General features: G+C 38.8%; 1 protein-coding gene across 2 annotated transcripts in view; it reads right to left on the reverse strand.

Annotated features, from left to right (window-relative positions):
• The window catches only part of NDC1 (NDC1 transmembrane nucleoporin), a 47,062-nt gene that overhangs the window by 21,664 nt on the left and 8,662 nt on the right, over positions 1 to 16,736 (reverse strand). For both annotated transcript variants that reach the window (XM_006934756.3, XR_002160871.2), the window contains exons 6-11: positions 12,147 to 12,255; positions 9,715 to 9,766; positions 6,692 to 6,827; positions 5,804 to 5,896; positions 3,500 to 3,581; positions 1,481 to 1,636 (exon numbers count right to left, since the gene is read on the reverse strand). In XM_006934756.3, coding sequence (XP_006934818.1) covers positions 1,481 to 1,636; positions 3,500 to 3,581; positions 5,804 to 5,896; positions 6,692 to 6,827; positions 9,715 to 9,766; positions 12,147 to 12,255 — 628 coding nt within the window. The remainder of the gene's footprint in view (positions 1 to 1,480; positions 1,637 to 3,499; positions 3,582 to 5,803; positions 5,897 to 6,691; positions 6,828 to 9,714; positions 9,767 to 12,146; positions 12,256 to 16,736) is intronic.

The raw sequence follows: 16,736 nt of genomic DNA on the forward strand, positions 1-16,736 counted from the left end.
ATATAATTAGCCTATTCAAAATTCTCTAATGGTTCCATATTGCTACAAAACATAAACTATATATGCCAGGCCTCCTTTTGTTATCAACAATCATCCTACCCATTCAGAATCTGTGACAGACTTCTTTTTTTACCAATTCCATTGTCTTGTAATTATTTGTGGGCCTCCCACTAAAAGGTCAGTTCCAAGAGTGTTTCATCTTTGATTCTCTGGTTTCTAGCACATTGCCTGGCATATACTAAGCATTCAATAAATATTTATTGAATAAATAAATGCTAATCTGAACGTGGAGAACAAGTGAAACACTAGAATCTTTTAAAATCTGACATTCACGATCTTACCTAAATTGTTTTCCATTTGTAATCTCTCATTTTGGTCTATGACCCCCTCAGAATCATGATGTTTACTGTGACCCATGTAGTGATTTTGTAAATATCAAAATTAGTTACCAACATTTAAAAAGTGGAAAATTTCAGGGCACCTGTGGTAGCTCAGTTGGTTAAGCATCCAACTCTTGATTTCAGCTCAGGTCACCATCTCATGGTTTGTTAGATCGAGCCCTGATCCAGGCTCTGTGCTCACAGCATGGAGTCTGCTTGGAATTCTCTGTCTCCCTCTCACTCTGTCCCTCCCCCCAGCCCCTGTTCACAACAATGCACTCTCTCTCTCAAAATAAATAAACTCAAAATAAAAAAAGTGGAAAATTTCACCCAAAATATTTTCAGATTTCAGGCTTCTCTTAAAAGTAGGGATGGGTGGGGAGGCACACAGAAGTTCAGATACTGGGTCCAAATTCCCACATGGGAACAATGAACCGAAGCTAACCCACAGCTTCCCCTACAGATGAAGCCAGTGCTCTCAGGTTTACCACAGTCCTCACCCAGCCAGTTTTGCCCATTTTCATTAAAGGCCTGGCTCCAGAAGGCAGGTGAACATTAAGTCCGTTCGTTAGTCTTACATTCCTTGGCATTTTTTGACATAAGGAATTCGGTCAAATAGCCTAGGTTCCTCCACTGTACTTCTTCCCCTCGGCTTTCATCTTTCAAACATTCTATCAACCTCTCTGAAAACCATGAATGCGATGCCCCCACCATGAAATCACTCAGTCGCGCAATTACTCTTCTCTGGGCACTGGCCAGCGACTTTTTGTGTCTGGGATACTGCACCAGTACTATATGTAAAGCTTCACCTGGCTTTGTACCTGAGGAAGCTGACGCTTCCTTCTATTTGATGAGCCACAGTTAACCTTTTTAACACCATCAGCACACCAGACTTAATTTCTTCAATCTACAATGATACTCAGGCCTTCTTCTTGGTTCAGTACAATATCCCACTTATGAGATCAATTTTCCCTAAAAATTTAGGATTTCCCTATAACTCCTTCACACTCACGTATACGTATCCTGAGATTAACTACCGTCATCTTTCTTAGGAAACAAAATGTATGTACTTTGCCCTCTCTCACTAGTACAGGCATTACCTGGAAAATTCGATTTCTTAGGCTCCACAGAATACGAGGACACCATTCTCCCATTCGTAGCAGCTGCTTCTTGATACAGAACCAGTTTCTGAGTCATATCATTTAAAAGACTCAAACACTCCCTTGAAATGGCTGTCCAATTGTGGGGATGTCCACCTAAGGGGTCAAAAAGCCAGCTTTTAAAATGTACATAATCTTAGAGTCTCCTCTCAAAGTGAGGAGAAAACTCTGCAAGAAACACTACATTACACTTTGCATGAAGGTCCACTTGCCACGGCTAAGCTACTATTTACACCACTGCCATCTACACAGAAGGAGTTCAATAAATATTTGTATGAAATAATTTTCCAAAAAGTCTACAAGCGAAAACTTGCCATCTTACCATTAAAAAAGAAAAAACAAAAAACCTGCCAAATTGGTTGCTAAAATAAAGCCAAATACTAGAGGATGGTGTGAGTGAAAAAGACTAGAGTTACTTCCCTACCAGCACTGAACAGACTGAAGACGAAGACAATGAATACAGGCATGTCTCATGAGATGCGCCCCACGGCCCCCAGTGACCCATAAATTTGTGTCTGGCCCACTAAGCTTCCTTACATTTTCATTTACAATGGCCCCTATTTCTTATTATGTCTGTAGGAATGACATGTTATTCCTAACGATCATATTTTATACACATATCTGTTATTATTTAACTGAAACTACTACGATCCACAATTTTGTAAAAAATTCCCTTACTCTCATTATCTTTTCATTTCCTAAGACCTTTCTCTCCCACAGCTGCCACATAAAAATCAACCATGCTACTTTCTATGTTGAGAATAGCCAAGGAGTCCACTGAAAATTTGTTTCCCATTCTGGGTGCCAAATAACCTTTCTGTCTTCATTTAGAGCCCCCCTTAAACATTTCCCCCACCTACAGCTCAAGAGGAATACCACTTAACCTCCAAGCAAACAAAATACTTCATCAGTAGGTCCCAGAATGTTTTATACTGCTGTAACTCAGAACCACTAAGCAACTATGTGATTGTCCAGGGAAATTTTAATAATATGCCCTAGAATATAAGTTCTCTAGCAGAGAACATGTCACCTTGTTACAGTTCACTGGAATATCTGGTGAAAATATTTAATGCATACAGAATTCCTAAGTGAACCTAAGTCTGACAAAAAAGAATTGCTAGTTAATTTTCTACAGCATCAGCTCTGGATTTTTCATGCTACTAAAAGGAGAGTGTGGCTCCAATCATTTATATTTTTATGTAACTGAATTTCATTTCCATGTAACATTTAACCATAGAAAGTTTCTTTTATAATGTGGGAATTGGCAAGTTTAGCAAAATAATGAAGAGCTGATTACAGAGATGAAAAGCTACCTAGGTTAGGTTGTTCTCCATTGCTGGCTAGGCTGGAATGCTTTCCATCCAGGAACAGGCAGAGCACTGGCATAGTTGCAGTCTTGATGAGTTTGTAACAACTGACAGTGGAAAAGTGTTTCAGAGTTGCCAAGGGCATCCTCCGGTCACCATCAAATCTAGTTATTTTTTACTTTTTTTTAAAGGGAGGCAAAGTAACATGACAGAAGGAGGGAGCTCTGCACTTGGGAGTCAGATGACAGAATTTCTTATTCCAACTCTGACATTAACTGTATATAAACCACTTAATCTCTCTGAGACTTAGATGCCCCATCTAGGGAATTAGACCACCTGATTTTCAAGACACTTTGTAACATGAAAACTCTGAGGATACTTAAACTGTACTCTTCTGCTCTAAAACTGTCAATCTACCTCATCATTTCTTCAGGGTAAAGGAATGAGGATGCTGAAGAAAGTTTTAAAATACCTTTCCTGGAAATATAACCTCTAACCACAGCAATGCAAACATTTAGGTGCATTAAAATCAATACTTCATTTAATGGACTCAACAGTTGTGTATTTTATTAAATACATCTCTGTCACCAAAAATTTTAAGTGGAACACCTTCTGCACACATATGCCTATTATCTGTTACTTTTGGCAATACCTGGTTGGCTAAGGCTAAAAACTTCTTGTCTTCGTGAGGGAGAATACTGAGAAAGCAACATCAGGTCCTGCAAGGCCAAATACTAAAAGGGAAAAAAATAAACATTATTTAATTGTTTTAACTTTTTTTTTTTAATGTTTATTTTTGAGAGAGCGCATGCATGCACACGCATGCACAAGCAGGAAAGGGACAGAGAGAGACAGGGGGGAGAGAGAATCTGAAGCAGGCTCTGGACTGACAATAGGCCCATGTGGGGCGTGAACTCACAAACCGCGAGATCATGACCTGAGCCAAAGTCAGACGTTTAATGAAGTGAGCCACCTAGGTGCCCCTAATTGTTTTAACTTCTATATGAAATCTTAGTTATGAATTGGGCTCAGTATTACATGTAAGGGGAAATCGCTGAAATTTTTCATGAAGGAAATTCAGTTTGTCAATCAAGCTGGCCATAACCTTCCTTTCCAGACTCCCAGAATTGTCTTGCCTCTACCCTCTGTAAGCTACCCTACCCACTGTAGGCCCCAGCTACAAGAAACTCTCTGTGTTCTCTCCCATCTCTATGGTGAGACACTTAAAACATCACTTCCTTCTAGAACTTCCCAGGCCTCCCCCACATCAACATATACTTACACAGCTCTCAACCATGACACTTAACATAATTTATTGTAACTGCCTGTTTACTTGTCTCATCTGGTTCCACCCACTAAACTCTGAGGCAGGGACAGCATCTTACTTGCTACCACATCCAAAGGCAGTGCCTGGCACACAGCAGACACACAACATATGTTGAACTTTTTTTACTGAAAATCTTCATTTTGTTTCCTGGCAAAATCGTTCACTCATCATTCAAGACACCATCACTTCTATGAAGCTTTCCTATTTTGGTTCCAAGCAGAAAAAGTGGCTCCCACTGCACTTATCACAATAAATTTTCATTATTTTGTGTATCTGCCTTTTCCATTAGGCTTGCTACATCTTACTCGTTATTATGCCTTAAGCAACTAGCAATGACTGACACCTACCCAGTAAATAAAGATATGTTAAATAACCAAATGAGTAGCTGATATTTTTGTATATCTAATAAATTAGTCATAATTGATGTTTAACGGTAATCAGAACCTCACTGGTTCATTTTCTTATTCGTTTACAACTTTTCGGAATGTATTCCAAACTCTGGGTTCCATTTTCTTTGAATTATTTTTTAAGTACTAGGACTTCTTAACAGGATCACACATATTATGTATAGATCTACTTTAAAATTTCAAAATGCAATTTGAATCAAAACAATTTATTCTTAGTTTAATTTGTAAATTTGTTAGAACTTCTTTAAACTCTTTTGATTAAAATTTAATTTAGGATCATTATCATTATTCATCTTTTTTTTTTTTTTTTAATGTTTTATTTATTTTTGAGACAGAGAGAGACAGAGCATGAGCAGGGGAGGGGCGGAGAGAGAGGGAGACACAGAATTCGAAGCAGGCTCCAGGCTGAGCTGTCAGCACAGAGCCCGATGCGGGGCTCGAACTCACAAACCACGAGATCATGACCTGAGCCGAACTTGGTTGCTCAACCGACTGAGCCACCCAGGTGCCCCTCATTATTCATCTTTTAAGACAGCTCATTGTATGTGTATACCTACCAAGCACTACCTTTGATCATAACAACCAACAATACTACATGAGTAGGGGCCCTTGGGTGGCTCAGTCGTTTGAGCGTCCAACTTTGGCTCAGGTCACGATCTCGCGGTCTGTGAGTTCAAGCCCCGTGTCGGGCTCTGTGCTGACAGCTCAGAGCCTGGAGCCTGCTTCTGCTTCTGTCTCCCTCTCTCTCTGCCTCTCCTCCACTCAACACTGTCTCTCTCTCTCAAAAATAAACAAACATTAAAAAAAAATTTTTTTTAAATAGTACATGAGTAAAAACATGTCGACTCCATAATAAATAAAACAGTATTTTGTTTTGCTATAATTATAAGTTTATGAAAAGCTAATGCACACATACGGTTGTATATCATAGTATTTTGTGCCAGGAAATATTTTTATGTCTAATCTAAGTATAGTTTAGTTTGCACAAATTAGCTTAGCTTGCACATACACACTGCAACATATCCTTGCATTTTAGTCACTTGGAATGAAAACTAAGAAAGTGAATGGCATTCCATGCAGTGTGTAGTTGATTTTTTACAATACTGGTGCTAGAATATTGTAGGCCCTCAAAAAATAGATCTAAATACGCTAAATATTAAGTCCGTTTCATAAATAGGTTCGAGATTACTGCGTGAAGACACAAAACACATAGCTCAGGCACCTTTATGATGAGGGGAGGATTGCTGTTTAAGACCTTCGGGAGGCATTCGTCCGACTCTTCTGAAAATGGTGGCTGAACAGGGAACAGATGAGCCTATCAAGTATAATCAAATATAAAGACTATGAAAATGATTATTTTCTTGACTCTATTCAGTAAGTTAGCACTAATTGAAATTTATTACAACAGGAAACAATACAACCAAATTAACATCTTCAGTGTTTTAATAATGGATTGCATCAAAATTACATATACCTAAACACACTACTTTCTGAAATGTTACTCTCCCCATTTTATTAAATCTCTGGCTTCCAGTAACAAAGATTCTCTGAAGCCACTGAAGGACACAAACCTACAAAGATGGTAAACTGAAAAACAAACACTCATTTCCTAAGATAAACACCTGGATGATAAAGACAATGTAATTCCCATTCATTTAAAATAATTTCTATACAAATTTTAAGACTTTCCTTCAAAGAACAAATATTTTATTGCTTTATATTGAATATTTTCAGAGTAGCTATACCGATAGCATGTAAAACTAATTTAAAATTCAGGCATTTAGTATGTGCTCACTAGAGGAATGAGAATTACACTACAGATAAAGCACAATTAAGTTCCACTAGCAGTTCATGCAGTTTAGTTTCCAAAGATCAAGAACACTAACACTGTTCCTTACACACACACACACACACACGCACACACACACACACACACACACACAGCAAATTATGGTTACAAATGATACATCCCTAGTAAAGCCTCAGAAAAGAGACCAAAACCCAATTTATCAGAATGGCTTTAGGCACAATAGCATACTGCTTAGTGCTCTGCTAAAAATACCCATGCCCTCTAAAACACAAATGTATTAACAAAAAACTCAATACTAACCTCTGTGGCAAAGATTTTGAAGAGTATCCATGAGATATACCAAGTCATCAGAAGAAAGACACCACATAGCCAGACATGGTAGAGTAATGAGAGATTCAAGAGGCCACTCAGAGTGTCAAGAGGCCTATGAAACTGCCTATGAAAGCAGAAATTACTGTTTAATCCAACGGGGAAAATACAATCTCAGCATTCAACAGCTTCACAATGACAAATCAATCTTATTTATTAATAATAATGGTGATATGGGGGTGCCTGGGTGCCTCAGTCGGTTAAGTGTCTGACTTCGGCTCAGGTCATGATGTCAGTTTGTGAGTTCGAGCCCCACATCAGGCTCTGTGCTGACAGCTCAGAACCTGGAGCCTGCTTCACATTCTGTGTCTCCCTCGCTTTCTGCCCCTCCCCCACTCATGCTCTGTGTCTCTCTCTCAAAAATTAAAAAAAAATTTTTGTAATGAATAAATAAATAATGGTGCTATAGACTCCCCTCCTTTTGCACCCTATACAATTCTTTCCCTAATACCTACTTACGAACTACATAAGGGAGCCTTAAACGAAGAAGAGACCTAAACTTATGCTCAGTTTCTTGTGCTCCAAATCTTCACTGTCATTTCCTATGGAGAAAGAATGAGCCAAGCCTGTAAGCCAACCCTTAGCAGCTGGGTAAAATTTTACTGTTACTTTGTAGCTTGACACATAATCATTCAATAGGACTAGCACCTCCCCTGGGCCAAATTTCAGCTCTATCTGTATACCCTAAAAAAACAGTTCCACAATAGTTGGGAGCACATAGCACTATCAGAAAATCACAATCTTTACTTTTAAAATAATTTAAGGGGCACCTGGGTGGCTCAGTTGGTTAAATGACTGACTCTTGATCTTGGCTTAGGTCATGTGTGAGATTGAGCCCTGCATTGGGGCTCTGAGTTGAGCACAAGGAATCTGCTTGGATTCTCTCTCTCTCTCGCTCTATCTGCCCCTCCCCAGCTGGTGCTTTCTCTCTCTCTCTCTCAAAAATAAATAAACTTAAAAAAAAATAATAATTTAAGAAACTCTGTTAGAAGGCTAAATAAAGGGAACACTACTTTACCAAAACCTTGAGTAGATCAATTAGCAAAGTCATCATAATCCTACAATCACACAACTCGTAATTTTAAAACAGGATTAGAACCTCTGGCTCTGCCATCTAGGTGTGTTGTGATTACCTTTAACTGCTTGACCTAACCCACACTCAATTTCTTCATCCATACAATGGTGCCATAATCTCTTCTTTTTTTTTTATTTAAAAAAAGGTGTGTTTTTTTGTTTTGTTTTTTTTAATGTTTATTTTTGAGAGAGAGTGAGACAGAACGTGAGCAGGGCAGGGGCAGAGAGAGGGAGACACAAAATCCAAAGCAGGCTCCAGGCTCTGAGCTTTCAGCAGAGCCTGACACGGGGCTCGAACCTATGAACTGTGAGATCATGACCTGAGCCAAAGTTGGACGCTCAACTGACTGAGCCACCCAGACACCCCTCTTCTTTCTTAGGGCTATTTTGACATTTAAAACACCTGATGTCAGGTGTGTCTAGCATAGTGCTTTACAGTTTCTAGAATAAAGTTATTTTCAGATTTTAAGTATCTGCCATATATTAAGAACAGGATATTTGACACTGCCATACAAATAAAATGTATTTCAAGTGAAAGAGGGAAAAAAATACTATGTTCAATTACAGTCAAATGTCATTATCATTTTTCTCTTTCCATTAGACCCAATGTAAAATCCGGACTAACGTAATAAATGACCCATGCATGTGGTTTCATTATCTAGCAATTAAACCGAGGACAAAACTAAATTTACCTAGAAACTTTTAAAAGTTAGAAACTGAGAGGTGTCTGGGTGGCTCAGACTCTTGATTTCGGCTTAAGTCATGATCTCACGGTTCGTGTGTTCAAGCCCGGCATGAGGCTCCATGCTGACAGTGCAGAGCCTGCTTGGGATTCTCTGTCTCCCTCTCTCTCTGCCCCCTCCCCTGCTCGCTCTCTATCTCTCTCTCTCTCTAAATAAATACATAAACATTAAAAAAAAAAGTTAGAAATTGAAATACACAATGTAGAAACCATAATATCTCAAACACCTACAAATGTCAACATCCCCACCCCCCCAAAATGCTATTAGTTAAATCTACATGATATAAAAAGTCTCACAGTAGAATAATAAAAATTAAAAGAACAAATACTGATAGAGAAATTTACATTTTTTTCCAAATAAAGATTAAAGCCTTATCTATGTGCAAAGTACATGGGAAAGAACCAGAGTAAGACACCCTAGTGCTGCCACTCGATTATCACTTATTGACCTTCAACTGGTCACATGACCCTGCTTAATTTTGGTTTCTTTAGTGGTAAAGTTAAAACAATACCATAGCACTGTGCTTACCTACCACAATAGCAGAGAATGATTACTGAGGAGAAAAACAAGAGAGGTATGCCCATACCACTCAAGAAGTCCACTTTTCTATAATATAAAAGCTATATCTAACAAAAAACAAATTATCACTGCTAATTTCCAGGGAGAAGAACCTTGGTGACTAGAGACAGGAGCAAAAGGATTATTCTTAACTGTATACTCTTTTATATGACACTGGAATTTTGAGTTATATGAACTAGGTATATTCCAAAATGAATACAATTGGTTTTCAACTTTAAAAATTTAAAGGCTGGGGCGCCTGGGTGGCGCAGTCGGTTAAGCGTCCGACTTCAGCCAGGTCACGATCTCGCGGTCTGTGAGTTCGAGCCCCGCGTCAGGCTCTGGGCTGATGGTTCAGAGCCTGGAGCCTGTTTCTGATTCTGTGTCTCCCTCTCTCTCTGCCCCTCCCCCGTTCATGCTCTGTCTCTCTCTGTCCCAAAAATAAATAAACGTTGAAAAAAAAAATTAAAAAAAAATTTAAAGGCTAAATCTAAACAAAATACCTGGAAAGTGGTAAACACCTACAATGATGGAAACAACTAACAGATTTAAAAATCAGACTTTTCATATATCACTTACTCATCTATCTGAAGGTCCATTGCAGTGCTAATCCAAGCTTTGGGAATATGGCCTGACAGGAAAAAAATACAATGCTATAAACATAAAAAGTTAATAAATCTTAATCGTACTTTGTAACATGAGGTTGATGAGATGACCAAGTAGACACTAAGACCTGGGTCAAAACGCTAGGTTGTTTGATCAGGAATGGGCAGGAAAAGAGAATAATTTCTAAATACAGGAAGTCCTTGCTTTGCACAGGTCTGATTATGCATATATTTCAGTCATATTTCAGTGGTGGTTTAGTTAAATCACACTAGTCCCCCAACAGCATAATTCAAATTTCAGTTGCCAATGGTATATTTACAGTGAGCAACTGAATATATTTCCAGCTTCTCAGTACACAAATCAGTATGTAGATAATGGAAACACATCACAATCTGTGACTAATCACATCCCTTTTTTCTAAGTCTGTTTGTGATTGGTCACTGACATCTGTTATTCAGTTCAGGCGCAGACAGCAAAGCATAACATTGTGTCGCCTCCTTGTTTCCTATGAAAAGCCCACATGACATTTTATAAAAATGAATAACTGAAAGAAACTGGCCAAAAAGACCCAAGTGCAACAAAGAAATGAAAAGTGCTAACATCTGAAATGAAATCTGAATGGAACATGTACAGAGTTCTAGAAGAAATGGTTGACCACGGAAATAGTCACACGGCTGCTATGTCAGCCCAAATGTACAATGGTGGGGAAACATCCAGGCTGAAGATAGTAAGTTAATAAAAAAACAACAAGGTGTTAACATCAGAATGACAGTTGTAAGAGCTATGTAAAACAATGGGTTATATAAACTAAGGATGAAAGAAGTAGACAACAGAACAGCCCATACCCAGTAAAAACAATTCTATAAAATGATTCCATAGAAAAAAGTAGGATCAGAAAGTTATGCAGATATCCCCTGCTTTTTGAAAGTTCATGTTATGCCACTTCGCTTTTATGAAAGGCCTACGCTATCACTTGTTCTAACTGAAAGAAATCCGAATTTATGAAAAAGGCAGAAAAGTGAAAACAACATTCAGCATTTGTTCTGCACCAAGCCGAACAGCTGCTGTATAAAGACAGCACACCCTGAGCAGCAAGAGCAGCCCCACCAGGCTCCTTCCTGCAGCTCAGCATCAAGCCTCCAAAGCTCTGAACTGTGTCTGTGAGCATCTGTGCTTTATCTCAATTTGTTTTGTGCATCCATTAGCAAGATGCGTCCTAAAGTATCAGAAAAGCCTAAGAGAGGTTATTTTGGGATACTCAAAAATCTTTCCATATCAGGGTGCCTGAATGGCTCAATCAGGTGAGCATCTGACTTCAGCTCAGGTCATGATCTCAGGGTTCCTGAGTTCGAGCCCTGAATCGGGCTCTGCGCTGACAGCTCAGAGCCTAGAGCCTGCTTTGGATTCTGGGTTTCCCCCCTCTGCCCCCTCCCCGGCTCACACTCTGACTCTGTCTTCTCAAAAATAAACATTTAAAAAAATTTTTTTAATCTTTCTATATAAATCAACAGTAATTGCTTCTTCACTTTGTGATATTTCAGCTTACAAAAAGTTTCCCAGGAACACTCCACTTTCAGATAATGTGGGAAACCTGTAGTCTGAAAACAGTATTTTAGGATGCTGAATTTTGTTTATACTATTATATGTTGCTATTGAGATTAATGTTTTCCATTCATCTTAATCTGCCTCATTATATTAAATAAGCTATATTTCTATGCTTAAAATTCATGTTAATAAATTCTATGTTTCCCTTAGCAGCAGGATATTCTAGTATATTAGTACCAAGTTACAAAAGGTTATTAAAAAAAGAGTATGTTATTTATAGAATGACAAAATGACATATATTTTCTTTTTTTATCATGGTAAAAACCACACAACAAAATTAACCAGCTTAACCATGAAGTGTACAGACACTATATGCACCTTGTGCAACAGATCTCCCGAACTTTTTCACCTTGCAGACTGAAACTCTCTACCCACTTAGCAACAACTCTCCTTTTTCCTTCCCCCACACAGCCCCTGGCAACCACAATTATACTTTCTATTTCTAAGAGTGTGACTGCTTCAAGTAACACCTCATGTAAATGGAAGCATGCAGTATTTGTCTTTTGGCAACTGGCTTATTTCACTTAGTATGTTGTCCTCAAGTTTTACCCATGTTGTAACATATAACAGGATTTCCTTCTCTTTTAAGGTTGAATAATATTCCATTGTTTGTACATACATTTTCTTTAACAATATTTTCCCTTAACTTAATAAATACTCTTTAACAATCTAAACATTGAATCAGGCTAGTCACATACCTACAATTGAGAAACAAACAAAACCAAAAATGATTTGGTTAATTGACATTTTCTGAACTGTGAGCTAACACATACACTGTATCAAAAAGCAGAAATTCTTACCAAGAAAATAATACACAATGCAGAAATTTCTAATCAGGAACAGTGATTCCACACAACTATGCTTAACTAACAAGAGCAGAGATCTCCTGAAGCGCAAGAACTTGTATTGCTGAGAAAAAAAAGAAAAACAGAATCAAAGGACACTTCCAAGTAGAGGTTCTAGTTCATTCTAAAGCAAACACTAAAACAGTCCACGCAATAAAAAAAAAATAATAATCATTGCATAAAAAGATGGAAGTTTATTCCAGAGGTAAAAAATCAACAATTTCTGATGTTAAAATATTTAATATTTACATATACAACATCTCATTGATAGGAGATCAGAAATGACAAAATTAACAGTATCTATAGTTATACTAAAGACTATGGGAATACAGTGTGTACATACAAAAAACATGATAATCACAGCAGCAGCAGCTGACATTCTTTGGCCACTTAGCATGTACCAGGTACTACTCTAAGTACAACACTATGAAGGAGGTTCCATTATTATCCTCAGCTTACCAATGAGGAAGCTGAGGTGCGACTTAACCAATTTAACAGCTAGCAAAAGGAAAATCTGAGATTTTAAACCAGGCAGGCTGGTTTCAGAGACTACAATCTTCTGCATACTGCCTCTACACTCAATGTTTTCAAATGCTGTCTACAAGAAAAATAGGCAGAAGACACGAGACTGAGTCGGCAGACCTGAGTTTCAGTACCTCTCTCTGTGTAGCACTGAGCAAGTCATGTCTCCTAATTATCTGTAAGATAAAAAGGCCAAACAGTGCCAAACAGTGCAAACAGTGCATTAATGGGTATCTTCTATTCTAATCATCTAAGAGAGAAAAATCAATTAAGAAAAAATATGAAATGCTTTTTTCCTGGAAAAAAAAAAAACTACACTTCTTATAAAATAAGGCTTGTTTGCTTCTTTCCTCTCCCCTCCCTGCCCCAAAAATGCCAATGAAAAAATATTTTTAAATTATTGGACAGAATCTAAAGGAAATTTAATGAAGCAAAGATGAATTTCCCAAATTCTGGTCTTCTTTTCTGCTTCTATTATGGCTGATCCTTCTTTAAGGAATTTCAGGAGCTAAAGAAGAGCAAATAATTATATTACTCAGGTGGAAATTACAGCTTCATACAATGTCTGTGAACTCCTACAGTATCTTTCAAAAAGCATCCCATATGAATACTTGGTCACTAACCACACAGTTCTAAGTGTCCTGGTTTATTTGGATATATTCAAAGTCCAAGATACAGAGGGGCACAATTATGCACAGCCACTGAGTGCTACTACCTTCTTACCTCGATCTCCCAATAGAAAGGCTATAGTTCCTATACTGTTCCTACTGAAGCTCTCACCTCAAGCACTACTCACAACTATCCAAAGAGGTTAGGCAAAGAGGTAGGCATATCAGTAAATATGCAGAGAATAACTGACAGAACCTCTTCGTGCTCCCCAATTCCCTAGTGGGTTTCTTCTGTGATGTGGCTATAAACTACCCTTCACTGAGTATTAACTATGTGCCAGGCTCTATAAATCTTATCTTACTTAATACTTTCAGTCTTGTTGGCCTAGAGCTTGCCAAGCCCTGTCCTGATGTTCATCCACTTCTTCGTCTCCTACTCCATGCTGATGTTGTTTTTCCCCATCAGTCTATCATTAAGAACTCAATAAGGACAATGGAACTGGTTGTAGTTCTATAGGCTAGTTTAGAGAAAAACTAATAGGCTAATGGTAAATTGCTTAGAATTAGATTTTTAAAAAGAGCTAATTTTTCATACTGTTACATGAAAACAGTAGTTAGTGAATAATATGTACCATATAAAACTTTATGGAAACTCCATCCTACAAAATATATATGGAAGCTCCATCCTACATATATATAATATATATGTAACTATACAGTAAAGGGTTTAGCAGAACATACACTAAACTGGTCACAGTGATCTCTGAGGCAAAGATTGAGATTGGCAGCAGAATGACTAAAGGAAACTTTTGTTTTATCTACGGTATTGGAATATTTTATAATAAAAATAGTGTTACCACTCTACTCTTAGGACGTAAGCTGACAGGCAGCACCAAAAATAATGATGATGGTGATGCTAATAATAATGCCGTTATGCTTATAGAAAAAAAAAAATTTAAGGTCTAACATTCTCTGGTCAGCTTGGCCAGTTAAAGAAAAAAAGTAAACAGCTATTACCATCATCTCATTTTATGGAGGTTCAGAAGAACAAATGGGCCTGATCTCACTTTAAGCTTGCAAGTTCCTATCAATATTGCTTTCCTTAGCAACTGAAGTGCATAAGGAAAGGTCATACGATGTGCACCATGCTCTTAGGGCTAATCAAAGAAGGCTAAGCTATTGTATGTTCCTTCCCCGTCCATCTTCTGAAGAGGCAAATCTATCCAGCCAGGCAAAGACAGTTACAAACTTGGTGGATGAGAAACTATGATCCATCCATGTAATCCATGGTTACAAAGATCCATCATTTCAACTACTCTTGCCAAAAACCAGTACCTCCCTTACTCCACTGCATCCACCCATAAAACCCCTGTTCCAACCATCCCCGGGGCTGGAGAATAACACCCACCTGGGCAGACCAAACAACACTGTTCCTGTACACTCATGGTTACGAGAGATGCCCCCAAAATAGATTTTGGCCAAACACAGAATGGCCCAATGTTAAAAGTCAACGTTCTGCCAAAGTTGAATCTGAAGCCAAAGCTGAATATTACCGTTAGAAAAGAAACTTCAGGGCGCCTGGGTAGCTCAGTCGGTTGAGCATCTGACCTCAGCCCAGGTCATAAACTTGTGGTTCACAAGTTTGAGCCCTGCATTGGGCTCCCTGGAGCCTGCTTCGGATTCTGTGTCTCCCTGTCTCTCTGCTCCTCCCCTGCTCACACCCTGTCTCTCCCAAAAATAAATAAAAACACTAAAAAAAAAACAAAACAAAAAAAAGAAAGAAAAGAAACTTCATGGGCATAAAAATAAATCTAAATTTTTATCAAAGGACGGGGCGCCTGGGTGGCTCAGTCAGTTAAGCGTCTGACTTTGGCTTAGGTCATGATCTCACAGTTCTGGAGTTCGAGCCCTGCATCGGGCTCTGTGCTGACAGCTCGGAGCCTGGAGCCTGCTTCAGATTCTGTGTCTCCCTCTCTCTGCCCCTCCCCTGCTCATACTCTGTCTCTATTTCTAATAAAATAAAATTTTATCAAAAGAAATTACAAAAACTTTAGTAGTAAAATTTTACAAATGTGACATTACTGGGGCACCTGGGTGGCTCAGTCAGGTAAGCGTCCAACTTCGGCTCAGGTCATGACCTCACAGCTCATGAGTTCGAGCCCCACGTCCGACTCTGTGCTGACAGCTCAGAGCCTGCTTAGGATTCTCTCTCTCTCTCTTTCTTTCTCTGCCCCTCCCCCACTTACACTCTGTCTCTCTCAAAAATAAACATTAAAAAAAAAAACAAAAAAACAAATGTGACTTTACACAGCAGGAACCCTCTACCGGCAGGCACCGTCAGTTACCTGACCGTTCCTACTTGTACTCTTTTGCCATCAACTGAGGTTCATGGAGGAGAAAGTGATTTCGGGGTATCTCGTTTTTCTCTAACACTTTTATTCTTTATATTCTTAATTACATTTGGATCAAATATGATTTAGCATGGATATTTCTGTACAGAATTTGGGGTTTTTTCCTCCTAAAATTTTAAGGTGGCAAAGCTGACACTCTGCTTTTAATTCATCTTCTCCAGATGTGAAGAATTTCTAACCAGGACTCTTCCTTCATACACTCACAGACTGCAGGGAGGTAAGGGCCAGCTCCTGTTCTTTTTTTTTTTTTTTTTTCATGTTTATGTATTTTTGAGAGAGAGAAGCAGAGCATGAGCAAGGGAGGGGCAGACAGAGAGGGAGAGAGAGAGAATCCCAAGCAGGCTCTGCACTGTCAGTGCAAAGCCCAATGTGGGGCTTGAACACACAAACTGTGAGATCATGACCGGAGCCAAAACCGAGTCAGACGCTTAACCGACTAAGCCACCCAGGTGCCCTCTCCAGCTCTTTTTCTGTGAGCGCTATCTCCTTGCAATAGGTCTATTTTTAACAGATCGTTCTCATGGAAGCAACAGGCATATGGGACCTTCAGTGAAATCAGGAGAACCCTAATCTACATTCTCACACTCTCACGATACATCATTTGTTTGCACATCCCTCCCTCCCCACCAGACTGGGTCTCAGTGGGAAAGGGCTGGTTCTAATAGTTTTGCTCCAAAGCCCAGTCCTTAGCCTGCCACAGCACAGGAATGAAGCGAGTAAGAGCACAGTCAGGAAGAGTGGGAACAGTCTGGAGACAGCCTTCACGCCACAGGAGAAATCTCAACCGATCTTTCTCTCTCCTGCCAAAGGAGGTGGTTCTGAGTTCCACCAAAGACTCCTACCAGATTAGATTTTTAAAAACCTAACTGAAAGATAGTTTAAACTATTCAGTCAAACCAGTCAAACTGTTTGATTTATTTACATACACCATGCCTCATTCTGGAAAAGATCTGAGACAGTAACTGGCATTCTGTACTTACGTGAACATCCTCAAGCCCATGAGT

The sequence above is a fragment of the Felis catus genome, chromosome C1 (genome assembly GCF_018350175.1).
Source record: "Felis catus isolate Fca126 chromosome C1, F.catus_Fca126_mat1.0, whole genome shotgun sequence".
NCBI classification, from domain to species: Eukaryota; Metazoa; Chordata; class Mammalia; order Carnivora; family Felidae; genus Felis; species Felis catus.